The sequence below is a fragment of the Haliotis rufescens genome, unplaced genomic scaffold (genome assembly GCF_023055435.1).
Source record: "Haliotis rufescens isolate VD_foot unplaced genomic scaffold, xgHalRufe1.0.p SCAF_25, whole genome shotgun sequence".
Classification (NCBI taxonomy): Eukaryota; Metazoa; Mollusca; class Gastropoda; order Lepetellida; family Haliotidae; genus Haliotis; species Haliotis rufescens.
Genome location: NW_025963946.1, coordinates 1,732,993 through 1,756,999, shown reverse-complemented (window position 1 = coordinate 1,756,999; position 24,007 = coordinate 1,732,993). Strand labels below are relative to the sequence as shown.

At 41.0% G+C, this 24,007-nt stretch overlaps 1 protein-coding gene across 1 annotated transcript in view; it reads right to left on the bottom strand.

Moving 5' to 3' along the window:
- Positions 1-24,007, bottom strand: part of LOC124141338 (26S proteasome non-ATPase regulatory subunit 1-like) — a 257,574-nt gene that overhangs the window by 209,503 nt on the left and 24,064 nt on the right. The window contains exons 18-20 of the mRNA XM_046509314.2: positions 23,454-23,504; positions 23,257-23,333; positions 21,945-22,160 (exon numbers count right to left, since the gene is read on the bottom strand). Coding sequence (XP_046365270.2) covers positions 21,945-22,160; positions 23,257-23,333; positions 23,454-23,504 — 344 coding nt within the window. The remainder of the gene's footprint in view (positions 1-21,944; positions 22,161-23,256; positions 23,334-23,453; positions 23,505-24,007) is intronic.

The following is a 24,007-nucleotide window of genomic DNA, read 5'->3' as shown; positions in this document are numbered from 1 at the left end:
ATGTACAACTACCAAGAATACGGGCACTGATCATGAAGACACACAACGAAGTTCAGTAATAATATACGTACAACCACCAGGAATACAGGCACTGATCATGAAGACACACAACGAAGTTCAGTAATAATATATGTACAACCACCAAGAATACGGGCACTGATCATGAAGACACACAACGAAGTTCAGTAATAATATATGTACAACCACCAAGAATACGGGCACTGATCATGAAGACACACAACGAAGTTCAGTAATAATATATGTACAACCACCAAGAATACGGGCACTGATCATGAAGACACACAACGAAGTTCAGTAATAATATACGTACAACCACCAGGAATACGGGCACTGATCATGAAGACACACAACGAAGTTCAGTAATAATATATGTACAACCACCAGGAATACGGGCACTGATCATGAAGACACACAACGAAGTTCAGTAATAATATATGTACAACCACCAGGAATACGGGCACTGATCATGAAGACACACAACGAAGTTCAGTAATAATATATGTACAACCACCAGGAATACGGGCACTGATCATGAAGACACACAACGAAGTTCAGTAATAATATACGTACAACCACCAGGAATACGGGCACTGATCATGAAGACACACAACGAAGTTCAGTAATAATATACGTACAACCACCAGGAATACAGGCACTGATCATGAAGACACACAACGAAGTTCAGTAATAATATATGTACAACCACCAAGAATACGGGCACTGATCATGAAGACACACAACGAAGTTCAGTAATAATATATGTACAACCACCAAGAATACAGGCACTGATCATGAAGACACACAACGAAGTTCAGTAATAATATACGTACAACCACCAGGAATACGGGCACTGATCATGAAGACACACAACGAAGTTCAGTAATAATATATGTACAACCACCAGGAATACGGGCACTGATCATGAAGACACACAACAAAGTTCAGTAATAATATATGTACAACCACCAGGAATACGGGCACTGATCATGAAGACACACAACAAAGTTCAGTAATAATATATGTACAACCACCAGGAATACGGGCACTGATCATGAAGACACACAACGAAGTTCAGTAATAATATATGTACAACCACCAGGAATAGGGGCACTGATCATGAAGACACACAACGAAGTTCAGTAATAATATACGTACAACCACCAGGAATACGGGCACTGATCATGAAGACACACAACAAAGTTCAGTAATAATATATGTACAACCACCAGGAATACGGGCACTGATCATGAAGACACACAACAAAGTTCAGTAATAATATATGTACAACCACCAAGAATACGGGCACTGATCATGAAGACACACAACAAAGTTCAGTTGCTGAAAGTCGAACAGTTGGAGTTCCTTGATGAAAACATAACTTTTGTTTGGAACATTTGCAACAGCAATGTCACAAGGGCTGAACTCCTTGATTGTCTTGAGGAAACTTTGAGAAGTACTCTAATCAACCTCACCAAAGGGACTGTTTTGGACTTGATATCTTTTCAAGAGAAGGAAGGTTCACATGATCATGGATATGAGTTGCAGCACATTATCTATCTGGTGTGACATTAGAAGATGGACCTTCGAAGAAAACAATAGGTAAATTGAAGGAAACTGCAGAGAAGAAGTACAAGTCGAGGAATCAAAACAATGATTACATCCTTTTCTTGACGGCACTCTATGATGGTGTATTACCTGAGACTGCACTCTATGATGATGTATTACCTGAGACTGCACCAAGGACACCAGATGCCCCGCTTTGCAAGAAACACATCAAACTGGACAATATTAGCTTGGACAAAACTTCAAGTAGCACCAGTACACCAGTCAAGCATGATGTATCAAGTCTTCCAGATACTGAACACTCCCCATTGGGGTATGAAAATTCACCTTTACTATCTGCTTCAAAAGGACTGAAAATTAGGAAGTTGAAAGGCAATTTAGAAGTTGCAAAAATAGAACTGACAGAAGAACAAATTAAAACAGCTACACTGCGACAACTGGTGAGTGAGAAAATTAAAGAATTAAACATTCAAATGAGGAGCATGATGCATGATATTGAGTGTAAAGATTGTCTGACTTTGCCGATGGGAAATCAAAATAGGAATCTGAAAGAAGAGATTGAGAAGACCAAGTCATCACTGAAGGAAAAGACTGATGAGCTGGCTGGAGTGCAACAAGCACCATACTACAAGAGGATGCAGAGATGGTAGAAAAAAGATAAGGGAGCGGAAACATCAACAAGAATAGATAGCAAGACGACAAAGAGATTGAACATAAGAGGCCCGCAACTTTAGCATAATTTCATGACGGCAAATAAAAAAACAAATAATATGCCACCAGTTATCAGGACAAGAGATGAAAATTCCCAGAAGTTCTCTAAGGACATTATAAAATGTGTCATGGAGTTGATGGGCTTTGTAGACATTTCTGGGATCCGTAATTGAAATAGTTTTAAGACATTTGTTCAAGGTCAAGCTCAATCGAACTGACCTGACATCAGAGAAATCATTGTTTCGATTCGCAGACCAGGGACATGTACTCGAAAAGAGACATGTAGCAGAAACGCAGCTGGAATTTGTGGAAATCCACTCGGCCATAATAGAGTTGTAGGACATCAAATCTCTACTGATGGTGGCCAGTTCCTGTCATGTGGCTTCACTCCTGTGTGCTGTGAGGACACTGATACTCTTGTAGACATTGCCTTCAACCTTCTACAAGAGCTTGCAGATACACATCCAGAAGAAGACATTGAAGAAGTCTTGAAGACAATGCTCAAGCACATCACAGGACTGATGAGCGACAGGGCAAGTGTAATGAAGTCCCTCCACATATCTTTCAGCAAACAAAGGAGAGAAGCATTGACCGGGGACTCCTTGGATTGAGTGCAGCATCAGAAAAGGTCCTGAAAGAATGTCAGAAGCAAGGAGCTAATAAACTTGGCAAATTAAAATGGCAGATTGACAAATTCCACAGATTTCCCAAGAGCTCTGAGAAGCATCAACGAGGTTTATCAGAACAGCTTGTGATCCCAGAGGTGACGTAAAGAACAGCTGCAAAGATTCGTGGGAGGCATTGTGCCACATGCAGGACATCAAATCAACCATAATGAGCTTCAAAGGAAATAGATTTAACAACTTCTTTCAGGGAGCAGCATCGCTTCATCACCATCGGGATGGACTGATTGATTTCTTCAGAAATGTGATGCCACATATGAATCTTAAGCAAGAGAGAGTTTTGTCTGATTCAGAATGTGATTCTATCGATGCAGTGATGATATCTTCGGGACATGTGTTTCAAAAAGTCACAGGACCCTATTGGATTCTGATGGGAAGAGATGTCAAGTACCTGGACTTTTTTCAATATGTCTGCGAGATGGATGATGCCTTAAACAAGTGGAAGGAGGATCCAACTCCTGTGACAGAAGAAAATTGACCATCACTCTTCGGAATTGAGGTACAGGCGAACAAAGATGTCCTTCACTCTCTGTTCGCATCCATCAACGAACTATACTTCCTATCCTACGGAAACAATGCAGTGTGTACCAAGATGTTGTCAGACGACAGTTGACAGACTTCTTGCCAGGGGGGTCGATATCTCAATGTGACAGATGAGAATCAGTCGACAAGAATGGAACATTGCAAGATCACAATTCTGATAGGTGAAGCTGGCTTTGGGGACTTGGATTTTAGTATCTTCAAGAGACGACACTCTTCTCTGCATCACAACAGCACAGTCAGCATACTCAAGAGGAACCAAACATGATGCTAAATCTGAGAAAGAACAAGACAATATACTCAGGATTTGTACGAAGAAATCAAACAGCGTGAGGAAGAATCACCAAGAAATGCAGAGGAGCGTGTTGGCGAAGAAGAAAGAAATGCCTCAGAAAAGGAGGAGAAGCCAGCTCAACTTGGTGACAAGAAGAAGTTGTTGGCTGGAATTGTACAGAGACTCGGCGGACCTTGTCTCACCCCAGGTGATGGTAATTATGCTCTTTTTACGCGGTGGAAAAACTGAAAAGATCAATGCCATCAAAGACCAAATGTGGTACCTCAAGACTGTTCTTGGATCAGAGTGCCAGTCTTAGACTGTCTGGATCCCTGGAAGAGCTGGGGAGAAATCTGAAGACATTCCTGGGAAGAGATACAGTATTAACTGTAATGGAGGACTCAGAAGTGACGACACATATGAATAACAGCCAGGGGAAATATGAAATTGCAGATGAACATGAGTTTGAGAATTATGTAGTTGAAACCCAGTGGTAGATTCATCAGAGTTTGGCAATTTCCAGTTTGCCAGACACGGAGAACATGTTGCTGTACATTTTGATGACAACTTCTACATTGGAGAGGTGATTTCCATTCACTCACAAGAAAGGACAGAGGTTTCCTTCATGGAGAAATGCAGGTTAAAGGAGATCTATTCAGATAGCCAAAATCAGACCTAGACACCGTTTCATCGGAGTCTGTGCTCAATAGGAACAATTGGACTATGTGCTCCATCAGCACTGATGAAGCGTATGCCATCATAAAGAAAAAACACATTTTGGATCAAGAACTTAATTGGTGAAAAGGAATTATGCAGACACTATCTACTGAGTGTATGTTTATGTACTTACTATGATGTAATGGAGACAACAATGATGGTGTTGTACAAACATTCAGTGCAAGACCAGTATGACAATAAATATTTTATTGAATTTTTTATGAAATTCCTACCTTGATAAAACATGTAAATGTCAAGGTAAACCAGTGCCCTGATGGCATGTCACACTACAGAATCCTGGCCATCTGTGTACACAATGTCATCAGACTATCTTTAATAGCTAAGGAGATGGAGCAATTTGAAATGTACCAGTAAATTTGAGCTTCCATTGATCTTTTCCGCAGTGAAAATTTGACAATTTTCATTTTCGAACTGTCATATTTCATTTATTTTCACATTTATGCCTCAAAAAGAGTTCTAACATATTATTTGTAGTAATGAATATATGTATCTGTTCTTGTTTGTTGCCTTTTACTATCTTTTACTGAAATGTGGTACAGTAAACTACATTTATAACTAACCCACTTATAACGAACTGACGGATATAACGAACTAAATTTAGTGGTCCCTTCGAGTTCGTTATAACCATAGTTTACTGTATTGAGCCAATAATGTACGATAGAGTTGACACACTTTACCATTTTTCATGGTAAAAAAATTTGTTTTATCTTACACATAAAAATGGAATTATCTGGTGTATAATAAAGTGTATATTGTGGTTAATAACAATTGCCAAAGCCATCAAATATGTTTGTTCTTATTTATATGATCTCAAAGTTGTTAATTATGTTTACGACCAGCAACACATCCAACCTTCAAATGGTCATATTTAAGAAACTATACAAGATATTCACAAAATTCTTGTTGTGTTGTGCAAGTTTTTTAGCCATGCATCATGCCCACTATAAAATCACAATTTTGGCTGCCGGTCCTACTATCATGCTTTCAAAAAAATAAAACACACACACAATTCAAAGACACACGACATGTCATGCAGGCAAAACTTGTGTTCCCAATTGCATAATGACAAGTCCCCTCTGCAGCCATTGGGGCAGGAGATGTGAGAAACTGGCAGTTTGACACACTGGAGTTACCAAAAGTAGGTCCAGCACTCTCCACTATCCATAAAAACGGGAAATCAATCATAGAAATCGCAACTTCTACCAATGCGAGACAATTCTTCATCGGTTCAGGTATAAACGTTAGCTCCGGGACGTTAACTCTGGCTTTTCTTCCTTTTACCGGCAGTTAATGTTAGCTCGGAATCAAGGAGTGGAGTGGTTTGTCCTCTGGCAGTTCCCAGAGGGCAGCAGAGGACAGAGGCTGTTGACAGAAACTTGTCACGTCAGTGGTGCCCCTTCGACATGGAGGGTTATGTGATTGATGATGATGATGATGATGATGATGATGATGATGATGATGATGATAGGTATGCCACTTGAATAGCAAACGGTTTGGGGTTGACTTCAGACATGTTACAACCATCATGACTATTAGGGCAAGAACATACACATAAACTACCTCTGCAATTTTCCAAAAATGTTCCCTGTGCATGTGAAGGCCGGCAACACTGTGACGTACACTGCACATATCGCAAGCCTTAACAACATGTTTGAAGTCATTTATCGCAACAACAATGCGATGCAGACAAGAATCCTAGCATAAATGTCAGACTGTCAGATATACACAAAATCTGTCAAACAAAACGTGGATTATTTCCCATATTGTGACAGGTCGCATATTACTGCAAACGTGTTTACTGTACTAGGGTTTACAGTGATGTGTAAATCTGACCATCTCTCATATAAGTGTTTACTGTACTAGGGTTTACAGTGATGTGTAAATCTGACCAACTCTCTAATCTAAGTGTATATTGTACGTGGGTTTACAGTGATGTGTAAATCTGACCAACTCTCTAATATAAGTGTATATTGTACTAGGGTTTACAGTGATGTGTAAATCTGACCAACTCTCTAATATAAGTGTTTACTGTACTTGGGTTTACAGTGATGAGTAAATCTGACCAACTCTCTAATATAAGTGTTTACTGTACTTGGGTTTACAGTGATGAGTAAATCTGACCAACTCTCTAATATAAGTGTTTACTGTACTTGGGTTTACAGTGATGTGTAAATCTGACCAACTCTCTAATATAAGTGTATATGGTACGTGGGTTTACAGTGATGTGTAAATCTATCCAACTCTCTAATCTAAGTGTATATTGTACGTGGGTTTACAGTGATGTGTAAATCTGACCAACTCTCTAATCTAAGTGTATATTGTACGCAGGTTTACAGTGATATGTAAATATGACCAACTCTCTAATATAAGTGTTTATTGAAGTTGGTTTACAGTGATGTGTAAATATGACCAACTCTCTAATGTAAGTATTTATTGTACTAGGGTTTACAGTGATGTGTAAATCTGACCAACTTTCTAATCTAAGTGTATATTGTACGTGGGTTTACAGTGATGTGTAAATCTGACCAACTCTCTAATCTAAGTGTATATTGTACGTGGGTTTACAGTGATGTGTAAATCTGACCAACTCTCTAATCTAAGTGTATATTGTACGTGGGTTTACAGTGATGTGTAAATCTGACCAACTCTCTAATCTAAGTGTATATTGTACTTGGGTTTACAGTGATGTGTAAATCTATCCAACTCTCTAATATAAGTGTTTATTGTACTTGGGTTTACAGTGATGTGTAAATCTATCCAACTCTCTAATATAAGTGTTTACTGTACTAGGGTTTACAGTGATGTGTAAATCTGACCAACTCTCTAATATAAGTGTATATTGTATTTGGGTTTACAGTGATGTGTAAATCTATCCAACTCTCTAATCTAAGTGTATATTGTATTTGGGTTTACAGTGATGTGTAAATCTATCCAACTCTCTAATCTAAGTGTATATTGTACGTGGGTTTACAGTGATGAGTAAATCTGACCAACTCTCTAATCTAAGTGTATATTGTACGTGGGTTTACAGTGATGTGTAAATCTGACCAACTCTCTAATATAAGTGTTTACTGTACTAGGGTTTACAGTGATGTGTAAATCTGACCAACTCTCTAATCTAAGTGTATATGGTACATGGGTTTACAGTGATGTGTAAATCTGACCAACTCTCTAATATAAGTGTATATTGTACGTGGGTTTACAGTGATGTGTAAATCTGACCAACTCTCTAATATAAGTGTTTACTGTACTTGGGTTTACAGTGATGTGTAAATCTATCCAACTCTCTAATATAAGTGTTTATTGTACGTGGGTTTACAGTGATGAGTAAATCTGACCAACTCTCTAATCTAAGTGTATATTGTACGTGGGTTTACATCGATGAGTAAATATGACCAACTCTCTAATCTAAGTGTATATTGTACGTAGGTTTACAGTGATATGTAAATATGACCATCTCTCTAATATAAGTGTATATTGTACGTGGGTTTACATCGATGAGTAAATATGACCAACTCTCTAATCTAAGTGTATATTGTACGCAGGTTTACAGTGATATGTAAATATGACCAACTCTCTAATATAAGTGTTTATTGAAGTTGGTTTACAGTGATGTGTAAATATGACCAACTCTCTAATGTAAGTATTTATTGTACTAGGGTTTACAGTGATGTGTAAATCTGACCAACTCTCTAATCTAAGTGTATATGGTACGTGGGTTTACAGTGATGTGTAAATCTGACCAACTCTCTAATATAAGTGTTTATTGAAGTTGGTTTACAGTGATGTGTAAATATGACCAACTCTCTAATGTAAGTATTTATTGTCATGACTTTACTGTGATGAGGAAATGTGACTAAATCTTTACCGAGGCCATTAAAGAATTTACTGCAGGAAGGATTACACTAATGAGGAAATGGTCAGCACTAACATTGTTCACTCAGAGACGGTAGCTGGCACAGACCTCAACTTGGTGGCTGCTGTGTCTTCAGTGTTGTGTGAACTTAATAGAAAGTCAGTTTAATTCAGAAATACAATACAGGACTGACACCATCATTGAAACTGAATCAGCCACATTTATCTCCCAGCTTATTGCAGCGCATGCTACAACCAGTAGACAAGCTAGGCTACAGGCTGAGGAGAGATAAATACAATACAGGACTGACTTCATCATTGAAACTGAATCAGCCACCTTTATCTCCCAGCTTATTGCAGCGCATGCTACAACCAGTAGACAAGCTAGGCTACAGGCTGAGGAGAGATAAATACAATACAGGACTGACACCATCATTGAAACTGAATCAGCCACCTTTATCTCCCAGCTTATTGCAGCGCATGCTACAACCAGTAGACAAGCTAGGCTACAGGCTGAGGAAAGATAAATACAATACAGGACTGACTTCATCATTGAAACTGAATCAGCCACCTTTATCTCCCACCTTATTGCAGCGCATGCTACAACCAGTAGACAAGCTAGGCTACAGGCTGAGGAGAGATAAATACAATACAGGACTGACTTCATCATTGAAACTGAATCAGCCACCTTTATCTCCCAGCTTATTGCAGCGCATGCTACAACCAGTAGACAAGCTAGGCTACAGGCTGAGGAAAGATAAATACAATACAGGACTGACACCATCATTGAAACTGAATCAGCCACCTTTATCTCCCAGCTTATTGCAGCGCATGCTACAACCAGTAGACAAGCTAGGCTACAGGCTGAGGAGAGATAAATACAATACAGGACTGACACCATCATTGAAACTGAATCAGCCACCTTTATCTCCCAGCTTATTGCAGCGCATGCTACAACCAGTAGACAAGCTAGGCTACAGGCTGAGGAAAGATAAATACAATACAGGACTGACTTCATCATTGAAACTGAATCAGCCACCTTTATCTCCCAGCTTATTGCAGCGCATGCTACAACCAGTAGACAAGCCAGGCTACAGGCTGAGGAGAGATAAATACAAGTGGACAAAACTCACATGACTGCAGCTGTAAGTAGACAACACATCACATAGGACATTGAAACATGGCTCAAGTCCATGCACCAAAGTTTGATGAAACTTCTTTAATTTTTACTTCTGGTCATTCTTTGAGGGCACCCACCCATAAGTTTTAACTTGGATGAGGTGAGGTGAAATTGGGTTTAACTTCGCATCCAAAATTATTGCACTTATATAGCGATATATATGCGTGCGTGCTCTTGTACTAGTCCGGACTTAGGCCGATTGTAGTGCTAGCTCACTAAGATACCATGCCGCAGTTAAACATGAATACCCCACTCAGACACAGTATACTGACTCCGAGCCGAACAATCCTTGTTTTAGCCCCTTTATGCCGAGCGGCAGACAGGGTAACAATAAGTACCATCTTTTAACAACTTATGGTATGATGCAGCCGGGGATCGACCTCCGGCCCTCCCGAGCGGACGCTCTACCACTAGACCACGGAGGCGGTCTTTATCTTAGGGTTGTTACTACTTGCCAAATATCACATCCATGTTGCATTCCCTCGAAACTCACAATAAATTGCATTCACATGATCCATTAACAAGTTATTTGACAAGAATTAATTCCTAGGAGACATTTTTAGAGTCAGTTGAAACACAAAGAATGAGGTCACATTTAGTTATATGAAAAGGCTGCCACTTGGTAGGTTTTGAAGTGAAACAAATTGGAACTGGTTTGTATGGCACTAAATAATCTCACTCAGCATCTTGTAATGGCGTCATCGTGATACAGCAATCAGATGCACAATGTCAATGAAATATAAAAAAGACAAATGCTTCAATGAATTTTAGAAAGAATGAGTGTGCAGTTTTATATCCCAACTGTATCGAAATTGCAACAATATCAGTGAGTCCATGAACAATAAAGGCACTCCCACATCATTGGGGGATGGGTCTTACAAGATTCATTAAAAGAAATTTAAAACTAAAGAAGCCTGTGCTTTGAAGTCCACAAGCCCGAATATCGATCTTGGCATCATTGTCAGTAGATTTGAGGTTTAGGATATGGAGTAGTATCAGGTCAACATTTACAAGACATGGGCTCACGGTAACTATAAATACCTCTCTGACACAACAGCTTTTCAGAGTGACAGAGTCATTGGAGTGCCATGATGTTTAATGCCAGTCAGCAATATTGTAGGTATATCACGAATGCCAGTATATTATCAAGTCTGGGCCAGACAAAACCAGTGGTTGAGAGCATGAATCACAAGATTATCGAGCCAGAAAGACACAATGAGCAGGATCACATATTACAACCACCAAGTCCCTGTTTAGTTCCTTCACCACGAGATTGGAAAACTGGGAACTTAATCTTACAACAAAATCCCCTACGGAAGACTTCACAGAAAATATCTTTCCAAATCAATATTTAACCAATGGACATTGGCATTATGTTACGTAGTGAAGAATATTAATAGAAAATCAATGAAACATCTTCAAACAGTAAGTAACCATCCCTATTTCCATCCACTGTCTGAGTGGGAGCCACTCTTGGCCAGCTATGTGGTGTGGACCACGATTCATCAACCACTCATCTTCATACAACTCTTCAAATTACTCACAGATTAAAGAGTGATACAACTGATTCAAAGTATCAGATATTTCTTCAGACTTAATGAAAACAGAAATGCTCTAAACTTATGATGTCTGTGAATATGTATTTGTCATCAAGACTCCTCATACAATTTTCAACCGTAAATGTTAATGAGGGTGTAACAGCTATACTTAGTGTATGACGAGAAATGCATCGAGAAATCATGCTCATACTGTCAGAATAAGATCTTGAGACAGCAGGGTATTTCACCTTTCAATCATGTGTCATTCTTCTACACACCAGCTTCACTAAGAGATAGCTGAACACATGGGCAATCAGACACATGTCAATCAGACACATGTCAATCTGAGTGAGTGAGTGAGTGAGTGAGTGAGTGAGTGAGTGAGTATGGTTTTATGCCGCTTTTAGCAATATTCCAGCAATATCACGGCGGGGTACACCAGAAATGGGCTTCACACATTGTACCTATGTCTGGAATCGAACCCGGGTCTTCGGCGTGGCGAGCGAACGCATTAACCACTAGGCTACCTGACTGCCCCAGGTCAAACTGAGACAGGCAGGCACACCTAGACAGAGCTGAGCACATGTGGGCAATCAGACACAGACCAACTGACAGGCAGATTTGAGCAACAATCCACAAATTCAGGATATGATGACATAATCAGTGAAGTCACACACTGTGACCAACTAATCCTTACTTGACGTGACTCTTGCAACAGGTGAGGTGAAAATTGGGGTTTAACGTCGTGTTCAGGATTATTGAACTAACATAGCAAAGTGCATTGCATGTGTGTGTGTGTGTGTACTAGCCCACTAAGAAACCTACAGTTTAACATGAATACCCCTCTCAGACACCGTATACTGACAAGTCCTTGTTTTAGCCCTTCAATGCCAAGTACCATCTTTTAACATCTTTTCGTTTGACGTGGCCGGGGATCAAATCCCCAACCTTCCGCTCTGAGAAACAATTTTGTAAGGAAATAATAAGAGAACATAATAATATTGCTGGAAGATGTTACTTATGGTGTGTGACATAACATAAAACTACCCTCACACTCATCCACAAAACTACCCTCACATACATCCACAAAACTACCCTCACATACATCCACAAAACTACCCTCACACTCATCCACAAAACTACCCTCACATACATCCACAAAACTACCCTCACATACATCCACAAAACTACCCTCACACACATCCACAAAACTACCTCACACACATCCACAAAACTACCCTCACATACATCCACAAAACTACCCTCACATACATCCACAAAACTACCTCACACACATCCACAAAACTACCTCACATACATCCACAAAACTACCTCACATACATCCACAAAACTACCTCACATACATCCACAAAACTACCCTCACATACATCCACAAAACTACCTCACATACATCCACAAAACTACCTCACACACATCCACAAAACTACCCTCACATACATCCACAAAACTACCCTCACATACATCCACAAAACTACCTCACATACATCCACAAAACTACCTCACACACATCCACAAAACTACCCTCACATACATCCACAAAACTACCCTCACATACATCCACAAAACTACCCTCACATACATCCACAAAACTACCCTCACATACATCCACAAAACTACCCTCACATACATCCACAAAACTACCCTCACATACATTCACAGAACATCCCTCACACATATCCACAAAACTAACCCACACACATCCACAAAACTACCTCACACTCATCCACAAAACTACCCTCACATACATCCACAAAACTACCCTCACATACATCCACAAAACTACCCTCACATACATTCACAGAACATCCCTCACACATATCCACAAAACTAACCTACACACATCCACAGAACTACCCTCACACTCATCCACAAAACTACCCTCACATACATCCACAAAACTACCCTCACATACATCCACAAAACTACCCTCACATACATCCACAAAACTACCCTCACATACATCCACAAAACTACCCTCACATACATTCACAGAACATCCCTCACACATATCCACAAAACTAACCCACACACATCCACAAAACTACCTCACACTCATCCACAAAACTACCCTCACATACATCCACAAAACTACCCTCACATACATCCACAAAACTACCCTCACATACATTCACAGAACATCCCTCACACATATCCACAAAACTAACCTACACACATCCACAGAACTACCCTCACACTCATCCACAAAACTACCCTCACATACATCCACAAAACTACCCTCACATACATTCACAGAACATCCCTCACACATATCCACAAAACTAACCCACACACATCCACAAAACTACCCTCACACTCATCCACAAAACTACCCTCACATACATCCACAAAACTACCCTCACATACATCCACAGAACTACCCTCACATACATCCACAAAACTACCCTCACATACATCCACAGAACTACCCTCACACACATCTACAAAACTACCCTCACATACATCCACAAAACTACCCTCACACACATCCACAAAACTACCTCACACACATCCACAAAACTACCCTCACACACATCCACAAAACTACCCTCACATACATCCACAAAACTACCCTCACATACATCCACAAAACTACCCTCACACACATCCACAAAACTACCTCACACACATCCACAAAACTACCCTCACATACATCCACAAAACTACCCTCACATACATCCACAAAACTACCCTCACACACATCCACAAAACTACCCTCACATACATCCACAAAACTACCCTCACACACATCCACAAAACTACCCTCACATACATCCACAAAACTACCCTCACATACATCCACAAAACTACCCTCACATACATCCACAAAACTACCCTCACACACATCCACAAAACTACCCTCACATACATCCACAGAACTACCCTCACACACATCAGCAAAACTACCCTCACATACATCCACAAAACTACCCTCACATACATTCACAGAACATCCCTCACACATATCCACAAAACTAACCTCACATACATCCACAAAACTACCCTCACATACATCCACAAAACTACCCTCACACACATCCACAAAACTACCCTCACATACATCCACAAAACTACCCTCACATACATCCACAAAACTACCCTCACATACATCCACAAAACTACCCTCACACACATCCACAAAACTACCCTCACATACATCCACAGAACTACCCTCACACACATCCACAAAACTACCCTCACATACATCCACAAAACTACCCTCACATACATTCACAGAACATCCCTCACACATATCCACAAAACTAACCTCACATACATCCACAGAACTACCTCACACACATCCACAAAACTACCCTCACATACATCCACAGAACTACCTCACACACATCCACAAAACTACCCTCACATACATTCACAGAACATCCCTCAGACATATCCACAAAACTAACCCACACACATCCACAAAACTACCCTCACACTCATCCACAAAACTACCCTCACATACATCCACAAAACTACCCTCACATACATCCACAAAACTACCCTCACATACATTCACAGAACATCCCTCACACATATCCACAAAACTAACCTACACACATCCACAAAACTACCCTCACATACATCCACAAAACTACCCTCACATACATCCACAAAACTACCCACAAAACTACCCTCACACACATCCACAAAACTACCTCACACACATCCACAAAACTACCCTCACATACATCCACAAAACTACCCTCACATACATCCACAAAACTACCCTCACACACATCCACAAAACTACCCTCACATACATCCACAGAACTACCCTCACACACATCAGCAAAACTACCCTCACATACATCCACAAAACTACCCTCACATACATTCACAGAACATCCCTCACACATATCCACAAAACTAACCTCACATACATCCACAAAACTACCCTCACATACATCCACAAAACTACCCTCACACACATCCACAAAACTACCCTCACATACATCCACAAAACTACCCTCACATACATCCACAAAACTACCCTCACATACATCCACAAAACTACCCTCACACACATCCACAAAACTACCCTCACATACATCCACAGAACTACCCTCACACACATCCACAAAACTACCCTCACATACATCCACAAAACTACCCTCACATACATTCACAGAACATCCCTCACACATATCCACAAAACTAACCTCACATACATCCACAGAACTACCTCACACACATCCACAAAACTACCCTCACATACATCCACAGAACTACCTCACACACATCCACAAAACTACCCTCACATACATTCACAGAACATCCCTCACACATATCCACAAAACTAACCCACACACATCCACAAAACTACCCTCACACTCATCCACAAAACTACCCTCACATACATCCACAAAACTACCCTCACATACATCCACAAAACTACCCTCACATACATTCACAGAACATCCCTCACACATATCCACAAAACTAACCTACACACATCCACAAAACTACCCTCACATACATCCACAAAACTACCCTCACATACATCCACAAAACTACCCTCACACACATCCACAAAACTACCTCACACACATCCACAAAACTACCCTCACATACATCCACAAAACTACCCTCACATACATCCACAAAACTACCCTCACACACATCCACAAAACTACCCTCACATACATCCACAAAACTACCCTCACACACATCCACAAAACTACCTCACACACATCCACAAAACTACCCTCACATACATCCACAAAACTACCCTCACATACATTCACAGAACATCCCTCACACATATCCACAAAACTAACCTCACATACATCCACAGAACTACCTCACACACATCCACAAAACTACCCTCACATACATCCACAGAACTACCTCACACACATCCACAAAACTACCCTCACACACATCCACAAAACTACCCTCACATACATCCACAGAACTACCCTCACATACATCCACAAAACTACCTCACACACATCCACAGAACTACCCTCACATACATCCACAGAACTACCCTCACATACATCCACAGAACTACCCTCACACACATCCACAAAACTACCTCACACACATCCACAAAACTACCCTCACATACATCCACAGAACTACCCTCACACACATCCACAAAACTACCCTCACATACATCCACAGAACTACCCTCACATACATCCACAGAACTACCCTCACACACATCCACAAAACTACCTCACACACATCCACAAAACTACCCTCACATACATCCACAAAACTACCCTCACACACATCCACAAAACTACCCTCACATACATCCACAGAACTACCCTCACATACATCCACAAAACTACCCTCACACTCATCCACAAAACTACCCTCACATACATCCACAAAACTACCCTCACATACATCTACAAAACTACCCTCACACACATCCACAAAACTACCCTCACATACATCCACAAAACTACCTCACACACATCCACAGAACTACCTCACACACATCCACAAAACTACCCTCACATACATCCACAGAACTACCCTCACATACATCCACAGAACTACCCTCACATACATCCACAGAACTACCCTCACACACATCCACAAAACTACCTCACACACATCCACAAAACTACCCTCACATACATCCACAAAACTACCCTCACATACATCCACAAAACTACCCTCACACATATCCACAGAACTACCTCACACACATCCACAAAACTACCTCACACACATCCACAGAACTACCTCACACACATCCACAAAACTACCTCACACACATCCACAGAACTACCTCACACACATCCACAAAACTACCCTCACATACATCCACAGAACTACCCTCACATACATCCACAGAACTACCCTCACACACATCCACAAAACTACCTCACACACATCCACAAAACTACCCTCACATACATCCACAGAACTACCCTCACATACATCCACAAAACTACCCTCACACACATCCACAAAACTACCCTCACATACATCCACAGAACTACCCTCACATACATCCACAGAACTACCCTCACACACATCCACAAAACTACCTCACACACATCCACAAAACTACCCTCACATACATCCACAGAACTACCCTCACACACATCCACAAAACTACCCTCACATACATCCACAAAACTACCTCACACACATCCACAAAACTACCCTCACACACATCCACAAAACTACCCTCACACACATCCACAAAACTACCCTCACACACATCCACAAAACTACCTCACACACATCCACAAAACTACCCTCACACACATCCACAAAACTACCCTCACACACATCCACAAAACTACCCTCACATACATCCACAGAACTACCCTCACACACATCCACAAAACTACCCTCACATACATCCACAAAACTACCTCACACACATCCACAAAACTACCCTCACATACATCCACAAAACTACCCTCACATACATCCACAAAACTACCTCACACACATCCACAAAACTACCCTCACATACATCCACAAAACTACCCTCACACACATCCACAAAACTACCTCACACACATCCACAAAACTACCCTCACATACATCCACAGAACTACCCTCACACACATCCACAAAACTACCCTCACATACATCCACAAAACTACCTCACACACATCCACAAAACTACCCTCACATACATTCACAGAACATCCCTCACACATATCCACAAAACTACCCTCACACATCCACAAAACTACCCTCACATACATCCACAAAACTACCCTCACATACATCCACAAAACTACCCTCACATACATCCACAAAACTACCCTCACATACATCCACAAAACTACCCTCACATACATCCACAAAACTACCTCACACACATCCACAAAACTACCCTCACATACATCCACAAAACTACCCTCACATACATCCACAGAACTACCTCACACACATCCACAAAACTACCCTCACATACATCCACAAAACTACCCTCACATACATTCACAGAACATCCCTCACACATATCCACAAAACTACCCTCACACATCCACAGAACTACCCTCACATACATCCACAAAACTACCCTCACATACATCCACAAAACTACCCTCACATACATCCACAAAACTACCCTCACATACATCCACAGAACTACCTCACACACATCCACAAAACTACCCTCACATACATCCACAAAACTACCCTCACATACATTCACAGAACATCCCTCACACATATCCACAAAACTACCCTCACACATCCACAGAACTACCCTCACATACATCCACAAAACTACCCTCACATACATCCACAAAACTACCCTCACATACATCCACAAAACTACCCTCACATACATCCACAAAACTACCCTCACATACATCCACAAAACTACCTCACACACATCCACAAAACTACCCTCACATACATCCACAAAACTACCCTCACATACATCCACAGAACTACCTCACACACATCCACAAAACTACCTCACACACATCCACAGAACTACCTCACACACATCCACAAAACTACCTCACACACATCCACAGAACTACCTCACACACATCCACAAAACTACCCTCACATACATCCACAGAACTACCCTCACATACATCCACAGAACTACCCTCACACACATCCACAAAACTACCCTCACATACATCCACAGAACTACCCTCACATACATCCACAAAACTACCCTCACACACATCCACAAAACTACCCTCACATACATCCACAGAACTACCCTCACATACATCCACAGAACTACCCTCACACACATCCACAAAACTACCTCACACACATCCACAAAACTACCCTCACATACATCCACAGAACTACCCTCACACACATCCACAAAACTACCCTCACATACATCCACAAAACTACCTCACACACATCCACAAAACTACCCTCACACACATCCACAAAACTACCCTCACACACATCCACAAAACTACCTCACACACATCCACAAAACTACCCTCACACACATCCACAAAACTACCCTCACACACATCCACAAAACTACCCTCACATACATCCACAGAACTACCCTCACACACATCCACAAAACTACCCTCACATACATCCACAAAACTACCTCACACACATCCACAAAACTACCCTCACATACATCCACAAAACTACCCTCACATACATCCACAAAACTACCTCACACACATCCACAAAACTACCCTCACATACATCCACAAAACTACCCTCACACACATCCACAAAACTACCTCACACACATCCACAAAACTACCCTCACATACATCCACAGAACTACCCTCACACACATCCACAAAACTACCCTCACATACATCCACAAAACTACCTCACATACATCCACAAAACTACCCTCACATACATCCACAAAACTACCCTCACACACATCCACAGAACTACCCTCACATACATCCACAGAACTACCCTCACACACATCCACAAAACTACCCTCACATACATCCACAAAACTACCCTCACATACATCCACAAAACTACCCTCACATACATCCACAGAACTACCCTCACACACATCCACAAAACTACCCTCACATACATCCACAAAACTACCCTCACATACATCCACAAAACTACCCTCACACACATCCACAAAACTACCTCACACACATCCACAAAACTACCCTCACATACATCCACAAAACTACCCTCACATACATTCACAGAACATCCCTCACACATATCCACAGAAATACCCTCACATCAATCAAATCTAACTGAAGTTCTCAACATACATCGAACAAAACTACATAAAATTACGCAGAACACATCCAGCCAACTCTTCCCCAACCCAACCATTCTGCCCTGACACATACAATTCCTCCCATCCCATTGCTCCCCCTGCAACCATCCTCCCACACAGTTCTCCGACATGTCCTAGCTCCCGCTCCCTGTTCAGCAGAGGGAACTGACCATCAGTATTTCAAGAGTTGTTTCCCTTCTCCACTACCTCCTACTGCCTCAACAACACATCGTTTAGTTAATCATGCTAATATTGCTCCGTTCCGGACAAAATATTGAACAATTTGTTTTCTTATAAAGCCAAGACAAGAAAAAAAAAAAGAGTCAAATGAAAGCAATGTAAGAAGAATCAAGTCTCTTTGAAGATATAATTCAATTGCAGCTACAGGCACTGAAGACTACATGTTGTTCAATGGTAGAAAAGCTCCTGGGGCGACAATCCTATTTTTTTACGATTACACCTGAATGTCAAAGTGTTAAAAATCGACACAAGTTAAGTTAATTCGGCTATTATCAGACAACATCAAACTCAAAAGGAAATGAAAAGAGTTTTGGAAGTGCTTCAAGCGGCCTTTATGTTATTAAAGCATCCATGTTGACAAACACAGGGGGCGAAAATAACAAAGTGAATGAACGTAGTTTTCAGTTTTTAGCTGTACCCTTACAGGTACGATGACAGATGCGCAATCAGACCACACATAGATCTAAGTTTCATGACAACCATTAATGGGGATGTACTCAGGTATGATGACAGATGCGCAGTCAGACCACACATAGATCTACGTTTCATGACAACAATTAACAGGGATGTACTCAGGTACGATGACAGATGCGCAGTCAGACCACACATAGATCTACGTTTCATGACAACCATTAACAGGGATGTACTCAGGTACGATGACAGATGCGCAGTCAGACCACACATAGATCTAAGTTTCATGACAACCATTAATGGGGATGTACTCAGGTACGATGACAGATGCGCAGTCAGACAGCACATAGATCTACGTTTCATGACAACCATTAACAGGGATGTACTCAGGTACGATGACAGATGTGCAGTCAGACAGCACATAGATCTACGTTTCATGACAACCATTAATGGGGATGTACTCAGGTACGATGACAGATGTGCAGTCAGACAGCACATAGATCTACATTTCATGACAACCATTAACGGGGATGTACTCAGGTACGATGACAGATGCGCAGTCAGACCACACATAGATCTACGTTTCATGACAACCATTAACGGGGATGTACTCAGCCTTCACAAAAGAATGAACCACTTTGAGAAGGGTGTTAAATGAAATAGAAGGGGTTATGGGGAACAGATGGGGGTGCATGGAATAGAAGAGGTGTGTGAACAAACGTGTGTGAAACAGAGGTAGGTATAAGGAACAGAATGGGTTATCATGAGAAACAGGAAGGTATGAGGAACAGAAGGGTGGGTTGGGAACAGAAGACGTTATGAGAAACAGAAGGGATTATGAGGAACAGAAGGGATTATGAGGAACAGGAAGGTATGAGGAACAGGAGGGGCTATGAGAAACAGGAAGGTATGAGGAACAGAAGGGGGTATGAGAAACAGGAAGGTATGAGGAACAGAAGGGATTATGAGGAACAGGAAGGTATGAGGAACAGAAGGGGTTATGAGGAACAGGAAGGTATGAGGAACAGAAGGGGTTATGAGAAACAGGAAGGTATGAGGAACATAAGGGATATCATGAGGAACATGGGGTTATGGTTATGGAGAAGAGCAGTGTTTGAGAGCAATAAATGAATATGTTATTACACAGATTTTAGCATTTTCCATAAACAAACTGGCCCCACACATTGCACCCACTAGGGAATCAAACCAGGACCTTCCAGTTAATGCTTTAAAACAAGGCTATCTCACACAAACAGATGTTTGGGGTTGTGTGGGGAAACTGGGGGAGGGGGTGGGGAGGAGGAAGGAGTAGAGAAGAGGGATGGAGATGTGGATTTTTTGTGCATGTGTGTCATCACTGTGATAAATAATTCCTCCATCTACATCGTAAACCAAATAATGAGTTGGGTATTTAAAAACGTGTCAAAATCAAACTGTAAAGAGAGAATTTAGGGATTGGATTTAATGTCAAACTTACAGCCACGTGAAGAAGTTTTCTGATGGCCTGGTTGTTTCCCGATCCACAGTATGCCATGGCAATAGTGTTCATCCCTGACCAGCGCAGGATGGGGTCCTTGTCCCGCGTGAGACTCTCGATCAGGGCGTCGGCCTCCTCCAGACGCCCATACATGGTCAGGGAGATTCCTACAGCCAGACCTCGCAGGATCTTTTCATGCTGAGTTTCCTGGGCATACTGGAAGAAAGGCTTCAGTGTAAAGGATAGCAAAATTCAAAACATTATGATAACTGTCTTCTTTATTTACTTACTGATCCATAGTTGATAAAGCCACTCCCTTTTACATGACTATGGAAATTCATGATATTACATGAAAATGGATACTTATCCTGACACAACAGGATTGCAATTTTCTTCTTCACTTCAATCATAAAACACAGGACACAAAATGTGCCTCCTCTACATCGGGGTCACCCCTTGCCCTGGGTTACCAATCAGGAGTTATCTGTCCTTGATCCCACGCTACCTTCTCATTGCACACATGTGCTTGCTTTTCTGAAATTTCTATTCTTTTTAACATCGATCATATTCTATGTTCTTGATCAATGAAACTTCGCAGGTACCTTCCTAGGATTTTACTACATTATATTCTGTGGCAAATTTTCAATTTGTTATGTAATTATTGTATTGCGTTACACGTGTCGGTGATGGCAAGATTTTCCTGCCAAAATCTCTGCACAGTTATCGTGCAGTTTCATCACAATTGCAGTGTAATGACTTGTTTCATCCATTGTGTGATGTTTATACAAGCTTTTATTATATTCAGCGATGTGAGCAGGTTTTCCCCCCCAAAAAAGGAAAAATCTAGGGGGGGATGATGCTAAAAGCTCTGATGGAAAACAGGACAAGCCACGACGGTTGTCCGTTTTGTTCTAAAAAAATTCTGAGTGTTTTTTTTTTAAATCCGCGGAGATTTCACATCCCTGTATGCTATATATTTTACAACATGGCACTGGCAGATACGTCTTTAGTTTTTCAAGAAAATGACACGAGGACATGTCTACCATGCAACCATTTGCTTTTGGTATCATTTGAGCAAGTCAAGGGATCCCAGAGTGACCGTCAGATTTGCAAGGAATCTGATGGCAGCTTAGATTCCTGATGTGCGAGGTGTATCTGTTGTGGTTTTCATACCTGATGTCAGTTACAAGTCTGGGCTGCTGGGGACCTATTCTGACCCAGAACCACCCCTGAGAACAACAACACTTAACCTTATGTGTCCTTATCTTGAGGACATCACTAAAGACAATTCCATCAATTTGTGACTACTTACAGCGACCATGTCCTCGATGGCTGTGGCCGACTTTGTTCCCAACATCACCAGACCCATAGCCAAGCCAGCTGCTTCTCCTGGGAAATAAGAGTATCACACTGATAAACATGTACATACCAAAATAAGTAACTCGTATATGAATCTCAGCTCAAACTGACCTTTGCAAGCAAAATAGCAACTAAATCATTCATACTAACCTGTGACAGCATCATCCTGGTACAAATTGAATTTCAGCTGTTCATATATGTCTGAAACAAAAGAAAACAACTGAGGTAACCATCAATGTTTACCAGGCTGAACATCGGATGATTCAATCGCAGTTTGTCAAGTTGAATCAAGTATGAGAAACATTTACAAACGTTATTCAAACAAAAACGAGAGCCAAACTAAAACATGTTCTGTAGGTTTCAGATAATCAAACAGTTGTTTGAGACCTCTTGTATAGAAATAATATATAACTATTCATTTTCATACCGTTTTTTGTGTCTCCCTCATCCATAACTACATCATTTCGTATAGATAAATCACCAAATCAGTGTTTGAAATAATTTTGAAACCCAACAAGACAGTCGAGCAGGTGACCCATAAATGTTACCTGCCCATCTTCAAAGCTACCTGCAGCATTCAGACATTATGAATATTGAAAAATCGTAAAAAATATGAGACAAATCCCATCTTGATTCAGTGGAAATAATTCACACAAGTACTTGAGAATCTATGAGTAGTTATAAAACTGAATACATAAGATGCC